Here is a 13,695-nt window from a genome sequence, read left to right as displayed (position 1 = left end):
ACCTTACATAACTTTTGATTTTTAAAAATGTTAAAAATTAAAGTGAAAATAGCAATTTTAAAATTACTTATCCAGTTTAAGTATACCGTACAGTGGTTGTGAAGTGGAAGGGAAGCACAAAGAAATTATTTCATGTTAATAGCTTTCAGTTATTGAGCATTTACTAGTCACTCTATTAGGCTTTACATATGTTATCTCATTTAATTTTTACAATTTATGTAATAGCTTGTATTCTATTATTTTCACAAATGTGTGAATTGTGATATTAGTGTTAATTTTAGGTGTTTAGACATAAAAGTGTAAAATATAAAAATAGATGTGTGCAGATTTATACCTGATAGTTAAAGTTTGAATATTTTAAGTGTTATAACATTAGCACTTAAATGTACAGTGAAAATGTGATTCACTAGCCAGACATGTCTAATGGAACTTTTTGCAATTACAGATAATGTCCTATGTCTGTTTTATATAGTATAGTACCTACTGCCACATGTGGCTGTTGATTATATGAAATGTGACTAGTATGAATGCAAAACTGAATTTTAATATTATTTCATTTAAATTAATGTAAAGTTAAGTAACCACACACTGCTTCTGCCTATGAGCTAATAACAGTTCTGGGGCAAGTGAAACAATTCAAATGCAGGTAAAAATCTGAAACAGTGGACATTGGACACTGAAGGGAAGAGATCCCTGAGAGATAGGGAACAGAAAAAATGAGCCCTATGGTTACGCTGGCCTGCATTGAGAGAGTTTCCAGGCATGGATTAAAGAGGAGGCATGCAGACAAAGTCTAGAGGACTTTCTGAGTTGAGGAAACAGAGTGGATTGTAGACCATGCCAGATAGAGTTTACAGAACAAAAGATTAGAGAGAAAGTACTCGGCTGATTACTAATTAGGGCATGTAAGTGAGGAAAACGCCACAGTATAAGGAAAGAATAACCTGGAAGCACTGTAGATCCTTACCTAAGTGCTTGGTACTCAAATAGCAGCAGGAATAGTGTCTGTTCCTACCAGCCAGACTGGAAACTGTTACTTTCAGATAAAATAGATTTCAGAGTAAAGAATATTATCATAAATATTGAACAAAGGTAACAAATGGAAGAATACCAGTAATATAGCAAGTTTCTGTATTACATGGTAAGTGGTATAATATCACTTGAATGAAAACTATCAATTTAATGGTGTAAACTATAAACCCTAAAACAAACACTAACATAAGCCAACAATGGAAAGAAAATGGAGCCATAAAAATATTTAATTAAAAAATAAAATAAAATTGAAATTAATGAAGTAGGTTGATTCCAGTAAATTTGAAGGCATTAACAGTAGAATGATCTAAAATAAAACACAGAGTAAAGAGAAAAACTGTCTTGGCATAACTCAGGTTTTGTCAGGACTTGGGCTCTGGATTCTTCCCATATACATCTTAGTATATTGTGTACTTAGTATGGTAGGTTTGAGGGGAGCTTTAAACCACATTTACTATGTTCTGATGCCTGCTTTTAGAAGAAATTTCAATAGCTGGTTTATATACCACAAAAGATGATTATATATTTTAGGAGCTTTTCTTATTGATTAGAATTGGTTGACAACTGGACTGATTGTATTTTACATTTTAAAAAATATGGTCATCTTGCCGAGACTGGTTTGGCTCAGTGGATAGAGCATCGGCCTGCGGACTGAGGGGTCCCGGGTTCGATTCCGGTCAAGGGCATGTACCTGGGTTGCGGGCACACCCCCAGTGGGAGATGTGCAGGAGGCAGCTGATCGATGTTTCTCTCCCATCGATGTTTCTGACTGTCTATCTCTCTCCCTTCCTCTCTGTAAAAAATCAATAAAATATATTTTTAAAAAAATAAAAATAAAAAATAAAAAATATGCTCTTCTTAATGTAATAGTGAATAAATATTATGATTTACTAAAGGCCTGGCGCACAAAAATTTGTGCACTGGGGGGCAGGGAGGGAGGGTCCCTCAGCCCGGCCTGTGCCCTCTCGCAGTCTGGGACCACTCGGGGGATGACTACCTGCTTGCTTAGGCCTGCTCCCCGGGTGATTGGGCCTAAGATGGCAATCAGACATTCCTCTGGCAGCCTGGCAACCCTCGGGGGATGTCCACTTGCCAGCAGGGAGCAGACCTAAGCTTCAGTCAGACATCCTTAGCGCTGCTGAGGAGGCAGGAGAGGCTCCCACTACTACCGCTGTACTGGCAGCCATCAGCCTGGCTTGTGTCTGAGCAGAGCTCCCCCATGTGAGAGTGCACTGACCACCAGAGGTCAGCTCCTGCATTGAGCGTCTGCCCCCTGGTGGTCAGTGTGTGTCATAGTGACCAGTCATTCCCAGTCTTTCTGCTGTTAGGGTCAATTTGCATATTACCCTTTTACTATATAGGATAGAGGCCTGGTGCACGGGTGGGGTCCGGCTGGTTTGCCTTGAAGGGTGTCCCTGATCACGGTGAGGGTCCCCACTGGGGTGCTTGGCCAGCCTGGATGAGGGGCTGATGGCTGTTTGCAGCTAGTCGCACCCCCTTCAGGATGGGGGTCCCCACTGGGGTGCCTGGCCAGTCTGGGTGAGGGGCTGAGGGCCGTTTTCAGGCTGGTCATCGACTGAAGCTCCTAGCCTCTCCTTTTTTTCTTTTTGTTTTTATTCTGAGATTTATTTACCTTCTATAATTGAAACATTGTTGCCTTCACTGGCACTCCCAGCTCTGAGGCCATGGCCGGCTGAAAGCAGGTATCTGGGGTTTGTTTAGCTTCTATAATTGAAACATTGCTGCTTCCAGAGCTCAAAGCTGGGCCGCGGCAGGCGGGGAACCTTGGCTTCCTCCATCACTGGAGCAAGCAAGCCTCTTGTTCGCTTCAGCTGCATGGCTGCCAGCCGCCATCTTTGTTGGCAGTTAATTTGCATATCGCCCTGCTTAGCCAATGGGAAGCGTAGCAGAGGTATGGTTAATTACCCTTTTTGTCTTTTATTAGATAGGATTTGCTGATTTAATTATAAAAGCCATTGTCTTTTTAAAAACTTGCTTCTTTAGGCATTCTTGTTTTTTTTTTCCCTTTTGTTTTTACAATTACAGTTGACATATAATATTGTATTAGTTTAAGGTGTACAACATAGTGATTAGACATTTATATAACTTAAGAAGGGATCAACCCACTAAGTCAAGGACCCACCTGACGCCACACATAGTAATTACAATATTATTCACTATATTCCCTAAAATGTACTTTTCATCTCCATGACTATTTTTATAACTGCCAATTTATACTTCTTAATCCTTTCACTTTGTTCACCCCACCTTCCAAACCCCACCCCTTTCCAAAATCTGGCAACCATTATTTTGTCCTCTCTATGAGAGTTTGTTTGTGTTTTGTTCTTTCATTTATTTTGATTTTTAGATCCCTGATATAAGTGAAATCATATAGTATTTGTCTTTCTCTGTCTGACTTATTTCACTTAACATAATACCCTCTAGATCCATCCATATTATTGTAGATGGCAAGATTTTATTCTTTTTTATGGCATTCTTAGAGATAATTTTAAAAATTGGCTGTTCTTTTTTGAACTGTGTTATTCTTCTGCTCAGTCTATATACAGACATACATGTAATTACAGTGTGTATGTATATATAGATAGATAGATAGATGTAGATATAGATATAGATATATAGATATGTGTGTATACACTCTTCATTACCTTAATACAATTTATTTGAAATATAGAGAATGAAAGATGTATGACTACTTTTGCACATCTTTAAATTGTCTCAGGTACAAGATTTAATAGTAGGCATTTTGCTTTTTACAGCCCGATGACAATGTCAGTGTTCATTTTCAAGTAATGTCTTTTCTCCTTGTTATAGGTCCTTTTGTTCTGCATCACAGCTGCCATGTACATGTTCTTTTTCAGGTATGTTCTGTTACACCTACTCATTTTAATAGAAAAAACAGTGCTCCTTTGTAATTCTCAACCATGTAACTAAAGTGTTACCCAAATAATTGTGTCCCATGAGTGGCATGGGTTTTGTTTTGCTTTGTTTCTAGAGTGGTTGAGGTAAATCACCGCTCCTTAGTAAATAGAGAAAAAGGGAATGGAGATTTATTTGTTCACATTCTACTTATAGAATGTGAGAGCTGAATGTGTAAATTAATAGTCTTCAAATTCTGATAGGTGTTTTTTTCTGAGCTGATTTCAGATATGCTTATAATACAGTTAACATTTTAAATTTAAAAAAGAAAAAGTGATGGTAGGGCTTAATCTAAGTCTTCTGTGAAGGTAACCTAGCACATTAATCATAGCCTTTCAGATATTAAATTAGCCCAGCTTGTCAGAGCTGTATTTTTCTTTTCTTTTTTCTTTTAAAAAAAACATATTTTACTGATTTTTTACAGAGAGGAAGGGAGAGGGATAGAGAGTTAGAAACATCAATGAGAGAGAAACATCGATCAGCTGCCTCCTGCACACCCCCCACTGGGGGTCTACTCACAACCAAGGTACATGCCCTTGACTGGAATCGAACCTGGGACCCTTCAGTCTGCAGGCTGACGATGTATCTATCCACTGAGCCAAACCGGTCAGGGCCAGAGCTGTATTTTTCATTGACACTGAGACTCTGAGGAGTAAGGGGGAGTGTTAGGATGGCTCAAGATTTTAGTGCCAATGAAAAGAATGTCTGTCATTGTTACATAACCATAGCAGCATGAGAATAGGATTTTTGTTCAGGAAGAGTCCACTTCTTCGTAGTCTTCCTTTTCAGTAAGACCATAATTCCCATTTAGTTTACTCCTGTTGCACTCATTTGAATAGACCCTTTCTTGATGTTTCTGGATTTAAGCAGAATTCAGTCACAGCAGGAAAGACCAGGCTTTTAAAATTAAAATTTGTATTTAATTGACAAAGGCAGTATGGATTTTAATAAGATATATTTGGTAGATATTTTCCTTTTTTTACCTAAATGAGATAATTTAACCATACCAGAATTTTTGAACAACTAATTCCCTGCCAGAACATCCTAAACAAATATTTGTTAAGCACATTTTAACTTTATAAAAAATGTTATGCAAATATAAAGTGATGATGTTATTATTTTTATAAAGGGACAGCCAGGCTGTTAGAAGGAAGAAAAATAGATAAAGTTTCAACTTGATCTGCAAAGGGTTGGTAATGGGATATGTAATATTTTATGGCAGTTAATAATGACAGAAAAATCATTGAACCTATCTGGTGGTTTTTGTGAAATTGTTTGACCTGCCATTTTCATACAGCCTCATGCATACCGTACAGTTTCTGTTGTCTCATATTTTAATAATTTAGGGCCAGGGTAGAGGAGTTAATAGCAAACTATTTCATTTTTGTCAATTTTCCCAAATTTCATAATCATATAAAGACACATTATTAAGACAATATTGCAAACGTTTATGTGGTTTATCTCTGTTCTGTATTGTCTGAAGATAAAGCATACCTAGTGGGGAAAATGTAAAAAAGATATAAACTTAGAAACATATTTTTTATATATACACAAGAGAAAAGTATAATATCAAGCAAATTTTCTTTTTGTTAAAATTCCTAACAGAACAGGTAGTTAAATAAAAGAACCCTTTCCAATATGGCACCGGAAGACAGCATATTTCGTCAACATTTAGCATTTGTTAGTCATCAGAAGTTTTTGAGGCTTAACAAATAAATTGTGTGTTGAATATAGTGATAATGCTCAATTTTTAGCATGGTTCTTTGAAAATTGCTGCCATCAACCTAGTATTTTTGGTGTAGAAAGAAAATCAACCCTATAAATATGTATTTCGGTGCAGAGCTGCAGAGCCTTTTCCTGTTTCAGTCACAGAAACAACAATTTAAAATACTTTCCAGAAGGCTCAATATAAGGTTTTACTGCCAAGATAAACATTTTCGATTTTCTGAGGAAAGGGGTTGTTTTTCTCCTAAAAGAAGCACTATCACCAAATTCCTAGTGTTCTTGGCAGAAGTTAGTTTGAATAACTCAACCAAATGTGTTTGATAAATGGTAAAGTAAAACTATTTATAAAGTACTACAACCAAATAAAACAATGTTATATGTTTGTTTGGAATGAACAAACAATATTGTACATAATAGCAAGTCCAATTTCATTACAATATTTTATTGTTAAGATTCATTTTATTGTAAATATAGATATTTTGAGGACACATTTATTCCATTTATTGACAATAATTTTAGTTCTAATTGCATGATATTTGATAAGTAAATATCAAATAATATTGTCCCCAGGACTCCATTTATGGTCATCTCTTTTGCGAAGAGGATAAGAGAAATATTTTATGTTAGAAATGAGTTAACTTGTGTTTTTATTCTAACCCATAAATGTGGAAAAAGGGAAATGAGACCCCCTTTCAACAGAGAGAAAATGGTCCAATTTTTTTTTAAAGAAAAACTTGAGGAAATCGTTCCATAAATATTTATTGTATGAATTTACTTACAGTGTTTTTAGTAATGAAATATTGGTTATTAAAACATGTAGAGAAAATATACTTTTGCAGTTTTTAATAGCTTTCTTTTACAGGTATGATTATTTTCACATACATTATCTCATACAATACATGGTGATCTCAGTTTTCAATCTGTATGCCAGAAATAAGGCTCACGTTCAGATGGAATCCTGGGAACTCTTTAGAGGCTTGGGTTAAATAAAGGTAACATGTGAAGAGAGAGTTCTAGTTTTCTTCTAGCTCTTAACCAGCTGCCCATCCAGCCCTAGGCTGTCTATTGATACCAACACATACTATAATATTTGGAAGATATTTTGAAAGACAAAGGCTCTCTGTGTAACCCTAGTGAGCATACTTCATAATTGCTCTAACTCCTTTGTTCAATGATTTATTATTTTGTATGTTGTTATCATAGCTTCACCGTAGAGCATTGTCTGTCACTTGCAATTCAGGCCAAGCAGAAGTCATGGTTGAAAACTTGATAGAATACTTTGTCTCATGCACCCCTTTAAAACATTTCTTTCCTTCCAAATGTGTGTTTATGGGTAAAGCAACCCACGTTTTCTCAAGCCAAAGAATTCATCATAGTCGTTGATTCAGGCTTCACTAGGATCTTCCCAGCATCTTGTGGAGAAAAGAAATGTTTCTTTTGAACTACTAGCTCTTTTTTGTTTTAATTGAGAAGCAAAAGATAGACTCAACAACACAAATGCTGTTCCGAAACTATTACAATGAATATTGCTCATAAAAAAATAATGAAACAAGCAATACCTTTAAACATCATAAGTTTTATTTTCAACATTAAGTTTCTGTGTCTGGAGAACACTAATATTTTTTGAATGATATAAATGAGCGTCATTTTTCATCTTTTAAAAATTTATTTTTATTGTTGAGAGTATTACAGATATTCCTCTTTTTCCCCTTATACCCTTCTCCACCCAGCTCTTAGCCCACACTAGGCCTTCACCTCACTATTGTCTGTGCCCATGAGCTGTACATATATGCATGTAAGTTCTTTGGTTAATCTCTTCCTGCCCTCGCTCCCTTCCCTCTGAGATATCTGTTAGTCTGTTCTATGCTTTCATGTCTCTGGACCTATTTTGTCAGTTTATTTTGTTCATTAGATTCCACATATAAGTGAGATCATGTAATATTTATCTTTCTATGCCTGGCTTATTTCACTTAGCATAGTACTCTCCAGATCCATCCATACTGTCTCAAAGGGTAATAGATCCTTCTTTTTTACTGCTGCATAGTATTCCATTGTGTAAATGTACCACAGCCTTTTTATCCACTCATCTACTGATGGGCACTTGGGCTGTTTCCAGATCATTAGCTATTGTGAATAACATAGGGATGCATATATCCTTTCTGATTGGTATTTTGGAATTCATAGGATATATTCTTAGAAGTAGAATTTCTGGATCATAAGGCAGTTTCATTTTTAATTTTTTGAGGAACTGCCATACTGTTTTCCACAGTGGCTGCACCAGCCTGCATTCCCACCAGCAGCGTACTAGGGTTCCTTTCTTTCACATCCTCACTAGCACTTGTTGTTTGTTGATTTATTGATGATAGTCATTCTGGCAGGTGTGAGATGATATCTCATTGTGGGTTTAATTTGCATTTTTCTGATGATTAGTGATGTTGAGCATTTTTTCATGTCTATTGGCCATCTATATGTCCTCTTTGGGGAAGTGTCTATTCCAGTCCTATATTTTAATTGGATTATTTGTCTTCCTCTTCAGTTGTGAGCTTCATTTTTCTTTATATAATACTAGGGGCCCCGTGCACGAAATTCGTGCACTGGGTGGGGGGGGTGTGTGTCCCTCAGCCCAGCCTGCCCCCTCTCACATACTGGGAGCCCTCAGGCGTTGACCCCCATCACCCTCCAATTGCAGGATCGGCCCCTTGCCCAGGCCTGATGCCTCTGGCCTAGGCATCCGGCCTGGGCAGCGGGGACCTGCAGTAGCAGTGGGGGGTGCTGCGATCGCGCGGGCTCCGCCCCTGCCCCTGCAGGATGCCTCTGGCCTAGGCGTCCGGCCCGGGCAGCGGGGACCCGCAGCTGCAGCGGCCCCACGATCGTGGGCTCCGCTTTAGGCCCAGGCAAGGGACCCCTAGCTCCTGGGACTGCCAGCTTCGACCATGCCCAGCTCCCATCGCTGGCTCCACCCCTACTTCCTGCTATCACTGGCCAGGGCAGAAAAGGCACCTGATTCTCCGATCATGGCTGGGGGGCAGGGCAAAGGCTCATGGCTGGGGGGCAGGGCAAAGGCGGCCCCAGGGCCGCCTTTGCCCTGCCCCCCAGCTCTTAGCTCCCCGCTGGGTTTCCGATCACTGTCAGTGGCAGGGGGCTTCTTCCTGCTTTCCCTTTCGCCTCCCTGCATTGTGCCTGCATATGCAAATTAACCACCATCTTGTTGACAGTTAACTGCCAATCTTAGTTGGCGGTTAATTTGCATATAGCCCTGATTAGCCAATGAAAAGGGTATCGTCGTACGCCAATTACCATTTTTCTCTTTTATTAGTGTTGATAATTTAAAATAGACAGTATCATAAAGCATATTATGACAATTTTGATCCCATCCTAGTGAGCACCTAGCTAGAAATTTTTTCCACCTGCCTTTGCAAGAACAGCAGCAACAGTTTAAACATGTAGAACAAAAGGCTCAGACTTGTCATAGCGCATAATCTACAGATTATAGCTGATTCACAACAGACTTATCTCAATCTATATAAACATTGAAAAGCTTTGCATTTTTAGTTAGAAACCAGTGCAAATTAAAATGTATTTTGTTTTAGACAGAAACAGTAGTGATGTGGCTGCCATTTAATAAATTCTCATCAGCTGTCTGGTAAGGCACAACTAATAAAGCATTTCATTAGTCTCAAGATAAAGATGTAATGTTTGTATTTAAGAAACATGAAACTATGTATTGGCTGAATAACCTAAAGTTATTAAGTGAAATACGTTTGTCCTAGAATCTCTTTTTATAAACTTAACTTAATATCTTTGAAATAACTTTAAATGCAATTAAAGAACTTTTGATCTGGGTCTTACAACCATTTTCTGATTTTAATGAAAGTCTTTTAAATATAGAGTTTCTATTTCTTAAAGGATTGCCTAGACATACACAAAATCTTGTCTAGAAAATTATATATGGCATTCAGATCTTAAATGTTTTACTTTAGGGTTAGGAGAGTTTGCCCTAAAAAATTAGATTTTTATTTAGAAGGTATTACTTCAGCGATGTAGGGAGTGTATTGGGAGTTTAGAAGGGGGACACCCTGACTAGTAATGGAGGAGTATTATAGCAGTTATCCAGGAGAGAAATGGTGAGAACATGACTGAGTTGTGGTAATGATATGGCAAAGAGTGGACTTAAGATATGAGGATTGCTGCTTGGATGTGGAAGAGCAAAACACTGGAAGCTGAACAAATTAGAATATGTGTAGAAATTAAGGACAGATTCTGCAAACACTGAGGTCGAAGCATTTTTTTAGACATTCATATAGAGTCATATATATATATACATATATATATATATACCAGTGCGTATTTGGAGTTTAGGAGATAAAATAGAGTCTTTTCTTGACTGTCACTCTAGCTGCTTGACTGTGAGAAATTGCATAGCTTCTGATACATCAATTTCTTCATTATTAAAAATGTAAATTACTATATGGACCTAATAAGTGGGTTTTGGGGATTAAATAAGACATTGCCTTTCAAACTTTTTTTGCTGTAACATAAAATAAGAATTGTGAACACACACACACACACACACACACACACACACACACACACATATCCCAGAGTAATACCTAATCTTACTACATGTAATACATTTGGACCTTTTCTATTCTAATTTATTTTATTTGTTGTAAAAACTGCTTTGACCCACTAATGGGTAACAACAAGCAGTGTAAGAAAAATACTGAAGTAATACATGTGAGCGCTAAGCACAGTGATTGTTACCTTAGAAAAAGTAGAGTTAGAATTAGTGATTGCTGTTTTTAAACTAGGAAATAAAATTAATTAAAATAGAGAATTTCAGGAATGAGGACATTATCTTTAGTAGTAATGCTGTACACATTCAGTAAGGTAAGTGTTAAAATGTGTTCATTTGCTCTAACAACGTGGTGGTCAGTGGTAATCTGCTAGAGAAATGTCTGTGGTTGAGTTGGGGTAGTAGATTAAGAAATAAATGTGACATATTGTAGGCTTTAAATATATACAATTATATTTATCATAAAGTTACAAAAAATAAAATGTAAAAAAAGAAATGTGAGATGAGGAAGTAGAATGAATATAGTAAACTCAAGAGAGGAGAAAGGGCAAGTTGTTACAGGATTAAGGGTTTTTCTTTGTATTTTCCGTAAATAATTAATTACTTTATTTCAGTAGACTATGGGAAAGGTTAAGGAGATAAAAAATGGTTGCAGAAGCAGGAGAGAGTGACAAGTTGGGGACTGGGAAAGAGAAGAGAGATAGTTTAAAATGTGATCCAAAATGGCAACATATATAGGTAGATTGTTAAACCTACTTGTGTGGGAGAAATCATGATACATGATTAGGAGGAAATTGAAACTGTTTAAAGCCTTGGACACATGGTTTAAATGAAACAGGACTGATGCATAGAAGAGGAAGGAAATGGAAAAAAAATCTAATGTTTTTGGCTTCCTAAATTCATTGTCATTCTTAAAAGTTTAATTAACTTGTTATAAAAATATACATGGGCTTGCAAAACCATATATCCTGAGAAGATATATAAGGTGAAAGAAGGCAGTTCTATAATTAGCAACTAAGCCAGTGGGCTTACCAAAGAATGCAAAATTTACCCTAAGAAAAGAAAAAGTATAGAGATTGTTAGGACTGTTGTTTTCCTCAAAGCAAATGAAAAGGTGAGAAAACCTGGGTTCATAAATGTAAATCACTTCCTCTGAGGAGGCAAAAGCTTAGTTTCCTGTCATCTATAATAATAAAAGCATAATATGCTAATTAGACTGGACATCCTTCTGGACGACCTTCCTGACGAAGCCGGGGCTGCGAGGGAAGCCCAGGTCCTCGGTGCCAAAGGGAAGCTGGTGCCGGCAGCCAGGGGAAGGAAGGCCTACTCTTGTGTGAATTTTGTGCATTGGGCCTTTAGTATGACTATAATCTGACTTTTTTGGGAGAGTAGAAAATTAGTCTGTCCATTTAGTGAATGTACTCTTTTTTAAAAAAATATATGTTTTATTGATTTTTTAAAGAGAGGAAGGGAGAGGGATAGAGAGTTAGAAACATCGATGAGAGAGAGAGACATCAATCAGCTGCCTCCTGCACACTCCCTACTGGGAATGTGCCTGCAACCAAGGTACATGCCCTTGACTGGAATCGAACCTGGGACCCTTCAGGCCGCAGGCCACCTCTCTATCCATTGAGCCAAACCGGTTAGGGCTAGTGAATGTACTCTTATCTATGGTAGAAAGTTGTGGTAAATCTATTTTCACTTTTTGCTCATCAGCCTTTAAGATACTTCTGCCTAAAGAACTTGCTCAAACATTTTATAACTAATATAAATGTTGTTTTTTTTTTTAGTAGATTACAAAGAGAAATAAATATTGTATGGAGAATTAGGATGGACTTAAAGTGCAACTCCATATCAGAAGTGGCCAGTTGCCTTTCAAAAATTTGCTGCAGCTTTATTTTCAAGAATAGAAATGACATTTTTAGGTGATTTTAAATCTTCAACACTAATAAAAGAGAAAAATGGTAATTGGCGTACGACGATACCCTTTTCATTGGCTAATCAGGGCTATATGCAAATTAACTGCCAACTATGATTGGCAGTTAACTGCCAACAAGATGGCGGCTAATTTGCATATGTAGGCACAATGCAGGGAGGCGAAAGGGAAAGCAGGAAGAAGCCCCCTGCCACTGACAGTGATCGGAAACCCAGGGGGGAGCTAAGAGCTGTGGGGCAGGGCAAAGGTGGCCCTGGGGCCGCCTTTGCCCTGCCCCCCAGCCATGATCGGAGAATCAGGCGCCTTTGCCGCCCTGGCCAGTGATAGCAGGAAGTAGGGGTGGAGCCAGCGATGGGAGCTGGGCACGGTCGAAGCTGGCAGTCCCGGGAGCTAGGGGTCCCTTGCCTGGGCCTAAAGCGAAGCCCACGATCGCGGGGCCGCTGCAGCTGCGGGTCCCCGCTGCCCAGGCCGGACGCCTAGGCCAGAGGTGTTAGGCCTGGGCAGGGGCGGAGCCTACAACCGCGGGGAGCCGGGGGTCCCCTGGCCAGGCCTGACACCTCTGCCAGAGGCCTCAGGCCTGGTCAAGGGGCCGATCCGGTGATTGGTGATCGGAGGGTGATGAGGGTCAACTCCTCTGGCCGAGGCATCAGGCCTGGGCGGGGGGCTGAGCCGGGGATTGGGGGATATGATGGTCCCCTTGCCCAGGCCTGAAGCCTGGGTCAGAGGCGTCAGGTTTGGGCTGGGGGCAGAACCAGTGATGGGGGGAAATGAGGGTACCCTGCCCAGGCCTGACGCCTCTGTCAGAGGCGTCAGGCCTGGGCAAGGGGCCGATCCTGCGATTGGAGGGTGATGGGGGTCAACGCCTGAGGGCTCCCAGTATGTGAGAGGGGGCAGGCTGGGCTGAGGGACACTCCCCCCCCCCACACACACACCCAGTGCACGAATTTCGTGCACCGGGCCCCTAGTATCTAATAAAAGAGAAACATGCAAATCGACTGTACACTTACAAGCCACGCCCACCAGCCACGCCCACTAGCCAATCAGGAGCGAGTATGCAAATAAATCCAACCAAGATGGCGGCGGACAAAGAGCTAGAGCAGCCGTGGGCAAACTACGGCCCGCGGGCCGGATTTGGCCCGCGGAGCCGAAAGAGCGGAGGGTTCTCTTGCTCTCCCCTCCGCTCCTTCACCAGCAACAGTGTTAACATGGCAACGTCGGGAAACATGGCCGCAGCTCCTTCTTCTGAGTCCAGTTTAAGAACCCATTGTGGCCCTCGAGTCAAAAAGTTTGCCCACCCCTGAGCTAGAGCGAACAGGAGGCTTGCTTGGGTTGCCCCTGGCAATGGAGGAAGCCAAGCTTCCCACCTGCCCTGCTGGCCCTGGGCTCCGCTCAAGGCTACAAAGTTTCAAATATAGAAGATAAATAAATCCCAGATACTTGCTTCTAGCCGCTCTGGCCTCTGCTCAAGGAGGATCTGGGAGCCTGGGTT

The 13,695-nt window shown here is 39.7% G+C and overlaps 1 protein-coding gene across 2 annotated transcripts in view; it reads left to right on the top strand.

Moving 5' to 3' along the window:
• The window catches only part of TMEM135 (transmembrane protein 135), a 236,156-nt gene that overhangs the window by 147,996 nt on the left and 74,465 nt on the right, over nt 1-13,695 (top strand). For both annotated transcript variants that reach the window (XM_059708198.1, XM_059708197.1), the window contains one exon: nt 3,865-3,911. In XM_059708198.1, the coding sequence (XP_059564181.1) occupies nt 3,865-3,911 (47 nt within the window). The remainder of the gene's footprint in view (nt 1-3,864; nt 3,912-13,695) is intronic.

Source organism: Myotis daubentonii, chromosome 9 (genome assembly GCF_963259705.1).
Source record: "Myotis daubentonii chromosome 9, mMyoDau2.1, whole genome shotgun sequence".
NCBI lineage: Eukaryota > Metazoa > Chordata > Mammalia > Chiroptera > Vespertilionidae > Myotis > Myotis daubentonii.
The sequence above is the reverse complement of the archived record's forward strand: the minus strand, read 5'-3'. Positions and strand labels throughout refer to the sequence as shown.